Genomic DNA, 10721 nt, shown 5'->3' with positions numbered 1-10721 from the left:
TTTGCAACCCTGCATCTTGCAACTCATTAATGTCAGGACAAGAGTTTGCTTATATTCTCTGGGACATTTAGACTCAATATAAAACTGTCTTGCAATGGATTTCACTGTTTGTGTGTTTGAGATTAAAAGACCAAAATTATAAAGTTGTTTTTAAACTGTTATATTTACAGTATGATGAACCATGAATTAGATTGGATGAACACAGATCTCTTGGGGGATGATTATCTGGATAGTGATATTCATAAAGCAGGGATTTTTTGACGGTGGTGCAAAAAAAAAAAAACAACAACTATGCAGTCACCTACTGTTACACAATAATGTAAATGTGTTATTGGTGGAAACACAAGTGTCATTGAGTAAACAGGAGAAAAAAAACACCTCCTAAAATATCTAAGCATAATATCCTTGAATGGCCCAACGGAGGAAACTGTCCTTGAATGGCCCAACGGAGGAAACTGCAGAGCACCGCTGAAGAACCAGGTGTGAGCTTCATCGCATCATCATTTAGAGCGAATGGAGACTGGCATTCATGTGAATGACTCGCTAACACACACACACACACACACACACACTCATACACAGACGTATACAGGATGGATCCAAATGAATAGGACAGCCTAGGCACAGTGAAGACTGCTGTTTATTTTCTGTCTAGCAGTGCTATCTTTTTTTTCAGGACTCCTAATCAAACATGCCTAAGGCCACTGGATGGATAAACACACACGCACATACACACAGTTTGGCAACATTTCAACTCTTCTCTCAAGCGGTGCAAGGGGAGAGAATAAGGGTTGGCTGATGACACACACACACACATACACTCGCACACACACTGAAAACACCGGACTTTAAGAGAAACGTCTCAGTTTGTTTTAATGTAAAAAGAGTGGTACCCTTTCATGGTTAGCAAATTATGGCAGTTGACATTTTTGATAAATTCAAATGTCAGCACATGATCGCACGTCTTTCATGAATTAGGGCACAGTCAGATATAAATTACCAATAAACTATGAAAAAAGCCACTTTCATCAAGACAATGATTATGTAAAACATAGTTTGGTTCTGTCTTTCTGGCACATGCGGGGGCAAATATGCCTTTATATCAATATGTATTTTATCTTTTCGTGTGGAGAGACAAACATTCATTTCAGACATGATAGGTTAGCGTGTCGCTCTGTACGGTCCGTCCGCTGATTCCTCTTTTTTACAACCACTCAAGGGTTTAAGTGTACAAGTCATTTCCAGTGCAAAACTGTGCGATTTGGTTAGCTAAGGCGCTGGCTTCCCTTTAGAAAAGTCCTCAGTGTTGTCCTCCATGTTGGGAATGTGTCCGTGGGGCTCTGAAGCATTGCTTTTAAAAAGAGCCCATTAGCATTGATCCCCTTGTATAAAACAGTTACAGTTCCTTCAGTTTGCTGCAGATAGTTTGAGTAATTTCAGGCAGTTCTACACCAGTGTTGTGCTGGTAGACTGAGATGGGATACAGCGACTCTATCACCCATCCAAGTGTAATCGTGTGTCACCTGTTGTTCAGGCTGATTGGTGGTCAAACCCTGTATACCCATGCTTGGCTCAAAGTTGGTGGTGATGAGGCTCGTGGCTCGGGCACTGTAGCATATCCCGAGGCAGGTGGGCCAACTCTACATCTGAACAGATGAACAGTCGGCCAGCGCAGGACTTCGGCTACGCCTTTTGGTGCTTCCTATACGTTTTGTGAGAGAAACCGGACTTTCTTTCCCGTCAGCAGCCAGCTCCTGAGGTCCTTGATTGAGGGAAGCTTCATTTTCTCTTTGTTTTTACTGTAAACATTCAAGAAGATGCCAAAGAGCACCAGAAGGCCACCCCAGATGTACCTAAAGAGGGAGAGACAGAAAGGTTAGATATTTTTGAAGGGACAGCAGGAATGAAGAGCAAACATGGGCAGATGCTAAATAATGCCCCCTAATACTTCTGGCCCCCTTGATTGGACCACACCCATCTTCTTATATGACCTTCATTGTGATCTCAACTACACATCTGTAAAGTTTTATGACTGCATCTTGCACCGTTGTGACGCTATCTAAGTGACAAAATCAGTCAGACTCACACAGTGAAAACAATAGAAGCCACACTACTAATACTGCTACTAATAATAATATTGAAATACACAACGACGTACAGCAGAATCTAACGAGAAGGTCATGGAAAGACAGATAACACTGTATATATTCTGATATTAAAATCTTTTGGTTTAAAAAGTGCAAACTGCAGCCATAAAAGGGACTGCGAGTCCAGCAACGGTGGAGGGCACACACCAGCTGGAGGGAAAATGGAAGTTGGCGAAAGAAACAAAAAAGTTTTTTGTATCTTGTGTGTAGCGTGGCGCGCGCGCGCGTGTGTGTGTGTATGTTGAAAGTTACGACAGAGAAGCAGAGCAGAAGAGGTAGAGCAGAAATGAGACCCTTTTGACAGCACAGAGGAGTTGGAGGGTGAGCAAGAGTGAAGGACAAGGAGAAAGAGCAGCGGAGTAGTCAAGGTCTGAAAATGGACTGAGGACATGAAAACCAGGGGCAGGGGAGCCAAGTCAAGTTTTATTAGTCAAAGGAGAGGTCAGTGTAGACTTACTTTAAACTAGAACAAAACTGATCAAAGTCAAAAGGTGAGCATACTTACTGAAAAGTGAAAGGTTTCGCGAAGAACATGAAGGAAAGTACGATAGTCATGGCCTTTCTCCCGGTGGTCACTGCAAAGGAAGAAAAACATTTGTGGTTTTACTTAATTACAAACAAGAAACAAAAGCTCACCAGATGAATAACATGTTCAAAGAGCCATTTCTAGGCTCTTGTATTGTGTTTTTAAAAATATACTGTGAATTATGACACAATTTTCTGTCTAAACTAAACTTTAAATCAATAGTCAGATTACCACAGAGAGAAGAGAGGAAAGGATTTAACAAATTGCTGCTCTGACCTGTCACTGCAACCAGGGCACCAAAGAGTTTGATCAAGGCCAGCACGAAGGAGATGCCAAAATAACCAGTGAGAGAGAAGAAGAATGCATAACCGTATGTCTTCACAGGATGCTGGAGGGAGGAGAGGATCAAAGACGTTACACAGGAGCACAAAACATAAGACTATTAACATATAAGAACTAAATAATCTGTGTATCTTACAAAGAAGATCTGACTGTGGCAGCATGTTCGCATCTTAAAGCGTCTAGTCCTTTTGTCTTAGGGTTTACTCACTTCTGAGCAGAATGCCACTGCCGGCCCTAGTCCACCCACACAGAACAGGCCTGTCAGTATGTAGATAAAACCGATGGAGTACGAGTACAGCACCTGTCAACACAACCCCATGTGACCAGTCAATGACATCTCACACAGAAAAATAATAATCATCACAATTCTTGCAGCCAAAAAACGAGGCACAGCAGTCTGGTTTTGATGACACTGTTAAGCAGAACTACATGTTCTGCACTAACCTTCAATACTGTGTGAAAAGACTGAATTTTTCCATTTTTCACGAGGTGAAATAAAGATCTAAGACTTCCTATGCACACGAAAGGCTCAATTTTGTTCACAGGTTTGTTTAAATCCATGCTTGTGAGCACTTAACCAACCTAATCCATAATTCATTCATCTGACAAGCATATCAAGGTGCTGATTAAACAGCATGATTATTACACAGGTGTGTCTTAGGATGGTCAAAACAAAAGGCCACTCTAAAATGTACATCTTCCCCACTGAACTGACTGTTCAGCTGTCTCCAATGTCGTTTCTGTGAATTTGACAGCACATCCAACCGGTCTACTGAGCCAGCCCAGGACATCCACATCTTTCTTTACCTGTGAGATAGTCTGAGACCAGCAACTGAGATGAGCATCCCTGAGATGGTTTCTGACAGTTTGTACAACAATTCTTTGGTTGTGCAAACCAACTGTTGCATCAGATGTCAGGTGGCTGTTCTCGATGATGACAATCTTGCAGGTGAAGATGCTGGATGTAGAGCTCCTGAGCTGGTGTGGTTACACGTGAGTTGCGGTTGTGAGGAAAGTTGGATGTACTGCCAAGTTAAACATCACTGGAGACAAATTTTGCGACATCTGTGGCATTGTGTTGTGTGATAAAACTGTACATTTTTATTGTGACCATCCCAAGGCACAACTGTGTAATAATGATGCAGTTTAATCAGCATTTTGATATGACACACCCGTCAGGTGGATGGATTATCTTGGAAAAGGAAAAGTGCTTACAAAGTCTCCAATCTTTATTTCTACTCATCAAAAATAGGAGCAGAAACAAAAATGTGTTGCATTTATATTTTTGTCCAGTTTACAGGGCACCATTTCAGAGTTGGAGCCATTGTGGAGTTTCATGGCTTTCTCCTGCACGTTTCCAATCGCAGCGTCTGCACACAGTGCCAGGGAGATGAGGAGAACCCCTGCAGGCCACACACACACATAAACACATAAAATTGAGAACACGGATATTTGAACTCATGAGCAAATTATGTATCTTCGCTGAAGCTGTACAGCAATTTAGTAAAGACAAAGAAATCACCTGTGACGTTGAAGTTGGGCGCCACTTTGCTGTCAGCTAGCGTAAACCAGATGAGTCCCAGACTCATGCAGAGAGCAGCAGACACATCAGCCAGATTATAGCGTTTACCTGGGAAACAAACACATAGTATTGTTTCTATTGGCTCCTGTGGCGCTGAAATTTCTCCTCAAGGGGATTAATAAAGTACCTACCTACCTACCTACCTATAGCATTGAACCATTTTAAACATCTATCTGCAATTCAGAAATCAGAACTCTAATCTTCTAAATCACATTTTGTCTAACCTCACAAAAGATTAACTGGTAAAACTTCCAAAACCCTTTTACATCATCACAAACACAGAGAGACCAAACTGAGACGTTGCACAGGGAGAGCACTTCCCCTCGAGCATGGCTTGCAAAGAAACCTTCAAAAGGTGACCCTCCTCTTTTTAAATAAAAGAAGTTGACATTGGACTCAGGTAAAAAAAAATGTAACTAAAAGTTTTTACAATGGAAATTCTTGACGATTCAAAGTTTCAGAGGTTTTGCACATAACAATGCACAGGGAAAAAAAAGCTTTTTGAAAAAGCAAAAGTTTGGGAAAAAAACAACAGGATGAAGGAGTCTTCCAAAAACAGTCTGACGGATAGATGCCTTGAGGTTGACAAGGGGACGCAGGCATCAGGTCGACCGTGGTCGGCTTTGATTCCCAGACTCGCCTTTGAAGGGCCTCACATCAGATTCAACCCCACACCCCTCCCCTCATCCATCCCTCTCTCCCACTTTCTTTCCTCTTTGCATTCTAAGTGAATAAATTCTGTTTTCCACTCGACCCCTTGAGGGACCCTGGTCCTCACATCTATCCATCCAGAGAGAGACTCAAGAAGAAGGCGAAGAATACACAAAACCTGTCTGACGTTGAGGACACAGAACCTTGAGTGGGCCGGTGTGAGGATGAAAGAACAGACAGAACCAGTACAGCCGACTGGGCTGTGACAGCCGAAAACAACAGATAGAGATAAAAAGGAGGTTCCCAGTGTTGAAAGGTGGTCATACCTTCAAAGGAAACATGTGAGATGACTGAAATGAGGTGTAAAATATACTTTCTCCTAAGTCTACCTCTCCTGACTGATGATTATGGGTAAATCGTTTTGAGTTCAATAAAGAAAACTTAAACATTATTTTTTCTTAAAAGGGGAACTAGAAATGTATATGTGTTATTCCTGTCATCTCAGACAGTCCAAAAATATAAGTACACATGAACAGCGCTCTCCCAAATCCAAAAGCCAGAGTGCTAAAACCTAAATATGTGATGTCACAGGGTATAAAGTCTGGAGCTGCTCCATAGACAATGAAGTGGGAAAGATGTTCTAGACAACAATGAGAGAAGCCAGGGGAATGTTCTCAGTATATGGTACATTTTCTGTTTCAGGACTGAGAACACTACAACAGAATAAAGCTCATTTGGATATAAAAAGAAAACAAACAAACTGTGGGTCCATAAAATCAGGCTCCCATTCACTGTCTATGGAGCAGCTCCAGACTTCAACTTCATATCCTATGACATCACAAGTTTGAGACTTACTTCTCTGGTTTCTGGCTTTGAGAGAGTTGCTCATGGCCATGGAAATAACATATTGGAAGCCTTAATTTAGGTGGCGTTCCCCTTTAAGTAATGATGCAATCTCTATTTTCAGAAATTCCTTTATCTTCTGAATAAAATATGATTCATGTAGTTTACTTTAGAGTTTTTTCATTCTATGAGAAACGTTGGACATAATTTGGGATTAACTGACATTTATAAATTCAGAGTTTGTCTTAATCATGAAAAATTCTAAACAGGTATGTCTGTCAACTGATCACAAATCAAAATGCATGTGTGGTAGTAATCCAGAGAGCACAAAAGCTGGATTTGAAAATCCTGGCTTTAGTAAATCCAAACAGATTTTAGCTATTCCACAAAGCCAACTCAGAGTTAACCCTTGGATCAACAAGCCTTGTTTTAACAACAACTACAACGGACGACATCAGACGCTAGAAATGTGGTGCAGATCAAATAACACCAATTTAAGTAAATATGTAGCTGCATCTGGGTGGTCTGTGTATAAATAAATGTACAGTTGAATCAGCTTACCTTGTATAAACACTCCTCCAATCATGACCGGGATGAGTTTACAGCACTTGAAGATGACCTGTGTGGGGTAGTTCAAGTAGCCCAGAGAGGTATTGGACAGGCCCATAGTGCCCACTGTTAAAAATGCTATGATCATATAGGTCTTCCCTGGTATCCTGGAAGACAGGAAAACATAATGTAGATGAGAAATAGATTTTAATGTTGACCTGACTTTAGAAGGTTTAACAAAAATAGATCATCACTAGTTCTTCCAAAAACTTCAGCTAAAGATGGGGTCTACATGTTAAAGGAATACTGTCTTTAAATGTCAATCGTAGCTCACAAAAATAAACTGTTACAAATGACAGTGAAGCTGAATAAATAAGAGAAGAGTTATTTACCTTCTGCGTTTGTCCTGTGTGAGCTGAAGCTCCACGAGACCAAACATGGAGTAGAAACCAAACTGGACCAGAGTGAGATACCAACCGAAAGGCTTGAATCCTTCTACAGAAAATATCAACTCCTGTGTGGAGGGACGAGGGAAGAATCACAAAGCAGGTAATGATAGGACCATCTTGTGAAATGCAAAATTAAATTACATGTTACATGGGTTGTCTTATATGCCATGTGCACCAGCGCTGTATCCAATTGTATAGACAGCAACACAGCTACATCTAAAACAATAATACATGTAGACAAACTCTGGAGTGACTACATTTGCCCATGTTTTGTATATGTACATGCAAATAGACACAAAGCCTTCACAGCAGCACTATCCTTACACCCTAACAACCATGTTTGTGTGTGCATCTCTCAGATGGTGTCCTGTGTTACCTGCAAGTATCCATAGATGAGGTAAAAGAGGAAGACTCCAGCCACACAGATCAAGAACTGCGTGGGGGAACTGAAGCTGCTCAGGTTGATCCCCAGGACCCTCAGCTCCTCCACAGACTTTATGTGGGGCGACATCACCTCCGTGGATGACGGGATGGAGATTGAAATGTGCTTCCGTGAGCTGTTGTAGCTCACCAGGCCGTATTTGGCACTCATTGTGTCTGTGGCTGCTGGGAGCTGAGGGAACATAGAGAGATTTAGGCAATGACCCCATAGGACATAATTTAACCCTTGTAAATGATCAAGCACATCCTGGACAGATGTGGAAGGCACAGAGGAAAACAGACAGGCAGAGGCTTTCATGATCTCATCTAAGAGCTCTGTTAAGATAGTGACCATCCACCACCATGTAATCTAACACCCACAGTGACAGTGTTGCATTAACACCTGCACAACTTGTTGCACCAAGGGCATCATGCCAAAGATACATGATCAGGTGAAGCCACTCCTTGTATTATGTGAATGTTGTTGTTCATGCTATGCACGGACGTGAATTGTTATCTGATCAGTCTCTGTGGCACCTGACACATTGGCAAAACATTTTGGAGAAGCATTTACAGACATTTTGAGCACTTGCATTAATGCTCAGACTGCTGATGCATCATAACAGTTATGAAGAAATACAACATGTATCCCTCAACAGACTTTGTCAAGAAATATATAGCATTTATAAGCTTTTATGTTGGTTTACATACTAGAATATAACTGTTATATGACTTATCTATTCTTTTGTGTACTTACTCAGTAGCCCAAGACCTTAAACTGCTGCATCACATTTATCTTGACATCCACCAAACTGCAGATTTACAGTAACTGACATGTATTACATGTAGGATGTGTTTAGGAAAAGTATGCGTTAGCTAGGCTACATGAAGCAGCCGGTGGCTAACGAGATAAACAGAAGCTAACCTTGGATTAGCTACAGCAGATTAAACATCTAAAGATAAGTGATATCCTTTACAATCGATGCCATTTCATGGGCTGCTTTCTATTATCAACTTGTTCCACCCCTGACTTGTCTTTCTCAGCCAAACACACAAGCTACAGTAACAAGCTCATTACCTTCAACAACACTTCCGGGTTTCTCTACGTTAGCTTATCCTCTTCTTCAGAGGCGGCGCCGGTGAAAACCATGTCCGTCGACGTGCCGGCTTCTTCTTTCGAACATTTTGAGCGTCTTCACATTTTTTCTTTCCTATGACAAACAGCCCAAACACGGTGAGAGGCGTGTTAGCCTGTGCTAAAAGCTGCCTGCACTTACTGCAGTGGCAAAAGCAGCCAACAACTTCCGCTCCGCTGCGACCTCTGAACTGTGTTGCTATTGGTCAACGTAACCACACAGTGGGGCGCGTGAATCAATGCGCATCAACGGCTAAAAACTTCGGCATCACTTAAATTCACTTTAAGTCAGTCCTAAGAATGTAAAATGATATTAGACTGCGACATGAACAGTGGTTACAGTTAGAGTAGGTACAGAAGAAAGGCACAGACGACGTGTCTTACCTGTGTGGAAGAATCCATCTTGAGTTAAGGGTGAGTTTGCTGACCACCACCGTGCACCTACACATGCAGGTTTTGCTGGCTTGTCCGGTGTAGTGACATAGTTCCCTCCTCTGATGAGCTACTTTAGGCTTGTTTTTCTTTTTTGCAAAGTTTTGCAGGAAGGAAAATATCAATTGATGGATCATATCATATTTCCCCCCACTTTAATGATTCATTCAGTATTTAATAATAAAATTAAAAAAGCATTTAATTGATGGTCAAATAATTGATGTGAACTCAGACTTTCCAGAGCTTGTGTGTAGGCCTACTTAAGTATAATGTGTCTTTATATTCATATTCTACTAAATTAAAGATGGAGATGTACTTTTTATTTACCTACTTGTTATTAAGATCCGACAAAAAAAATCCTTGCTACATTAAACCTGTTAGTAGAGGTGAACGGTACAGTGATTTTCATACCCAGTCCTAGATTGAAAATAATTACAGAGGGCTAAAAACAGTGGGGCATCAATTCTGCTGCTCGACTGCAGCTTCTGCAGGAAGTGACACTCTATTGACATACACACACATGTCATTGGCTGTTATAACTGTCCATCATATGGTACCTGCATTAACTCATCAGGTATGCCTGTGTAGCAATACAAAATGATATCATTGTTAATATGGAGAGCACATTTATGTCAACAAAACCACCAAATTATATGTTGTATGAAATTATAGCTCCCTCTGGACCAGCCACAACAATGATATGCTGCTCACATGGTCAATAAGTCATCAGTAACACTGACCATGTGCATTTGAGCTGTAAGTTTGAAAATGACCAAACTAAACCATATATAAAATTTGATTATATGTAACTGACAGTGGCCATTCTGCTGCAAAATGAGTGTGTTTACACTTGATACTCTAAGTATATTTGCTGCTAACATGTATTTACTTCTACCCTCTTTTAAATGCAGGACTTTGACTTGTAATAGAGTATATTTACAATGTGGTATTGCTGCGTCCTACTCAGTAAACTATCGGGATGCTATTTGCATCACTTAAAATGTCTTCATGTTAAGCCACAGCTATATTCACTTCTAAATAATGAAATAAAACATTTGTAGAGTAGTTGCATTGAACAACAATATGATATTATTACTACTGTGTTCAGTGTTGTGCGTGAACGCGTTCAATGAACGATCGTTCATGAATTCGTTCATATTTCTGGCGAACGTGAACTGAACGCACTGAATTTCTGCTTGATGAACTTTGTTGTGAACACGTTCATTCTGATGTTTGTGAGCGGCGTTCTTTCGCAGTTCAATTTCGTTCAAGAGTGTGCCAGATTTTCTGTAGAAAACCCGCTAAAACTCACCGCAAACACGGGTTCATATGCAGCGGAAAAAACACTCATCTGGCAACCCGCGCCACCAGAGTCGCATCGCCGCATGCGTCATCATACTGCGCAAAGCATGGAGGCAAAAACAAATGATGGCAGCACTACCGCAGAGCATGGGGAGTCAGACGCTAAAACAACGCCCACCATTCAGTCAACTTCGTACGATTACCTGAGGGAATTTTATGAAAAGACGAGTGATGATCCGGGTGGGAAAAATCTTACCTTTTTGTGTAAACTTTGCCCGCCGGGTTTAAAGAAGCAAATCCGTACATCTGCAACCTCAACAGCGAATCTGAAACGGCACATCGA

The 10721-nt window shown here is 41.2% G+C and overlaps 1 protein-coding gene across 1 annotated transcript; it reads right to left on the bottom strand.

Moving 5' to 3' along the window:
• Positions 1-856: 856 nt before the first annotated feature.
• slc35b3 (solute carrier family 35 member B3) lies at positions 857-8816 on the bottom strand. The gene is made up of 10 exons (XM_049564708.1): positions 8588-8816; positions 7466-7702; positions 7033-7154; positions 6653-6807; positions 4538-4645; positions 4321-4418; positions 3224-3316; positions 2950-3061; positions 2653-2722; positions 857-1853 (listed from the first exon to the last, which is right to left on the bottom strand). Exons 2-10 carry the CDS (start codon positions 7679-7681, stop codon positions 1703-1705), a joined length of 1125 nt encoding a protein of 374 aa, XP_049420665.1. The 5' UTR covers positions 7682-7702; positions 8588-8816; the 3' UTR covers positions 857-1702.
• Between the last annotated feature and the right edge of the window lie 1905 nt (positions 8817-10721).

Source organism: Epinephelus fuscoguttatus, linkage group LG21 (genome assembly GCF_011397635.1).
Source record: "Epinephelus fuscoguttatus linkage group LG21, E.fuscoguttatus.final_Chr_v1".
In the NCBI taxonomy this organism is placed as follows: domain Eukaryota; kingdom Metazoa; phylum Chordata; class Actinopteri; order Perciformes; family Serranidae; genus Epinephelus; species Epinephelus fuscoguttatus.
The sequence above is the reverse complement of the archived record's forward strand: the minus strand, read 5'-3'. Positions and strand labels throughout refer to the sequence as shown.

Bases quoted from the DNA above. Each gene is read 5' to 3' on its own strand.
- slc35b3 (XM_049564708.1), bottom strand. From the start codon at position 7,681: ATGAGTGCCAAATACGGCCTGGTGAGCTACAACAGCTCACGGAAGCAC. The intron at 7,155-7,465 runs GTAACACAGGAC...CCCTCCACACAG, and splicing joins TCATCTATGGATACTTGCAG to GAGTTGATATTTTCTGTAGA. The intron at 2,723-2,949 runs GTCAGAGCAGCA...CTTCCTTTGCAG, and splicing joins TGCCCTGGTTGCAGTGACAG to TGACCACCGGGAGAAAGGCC.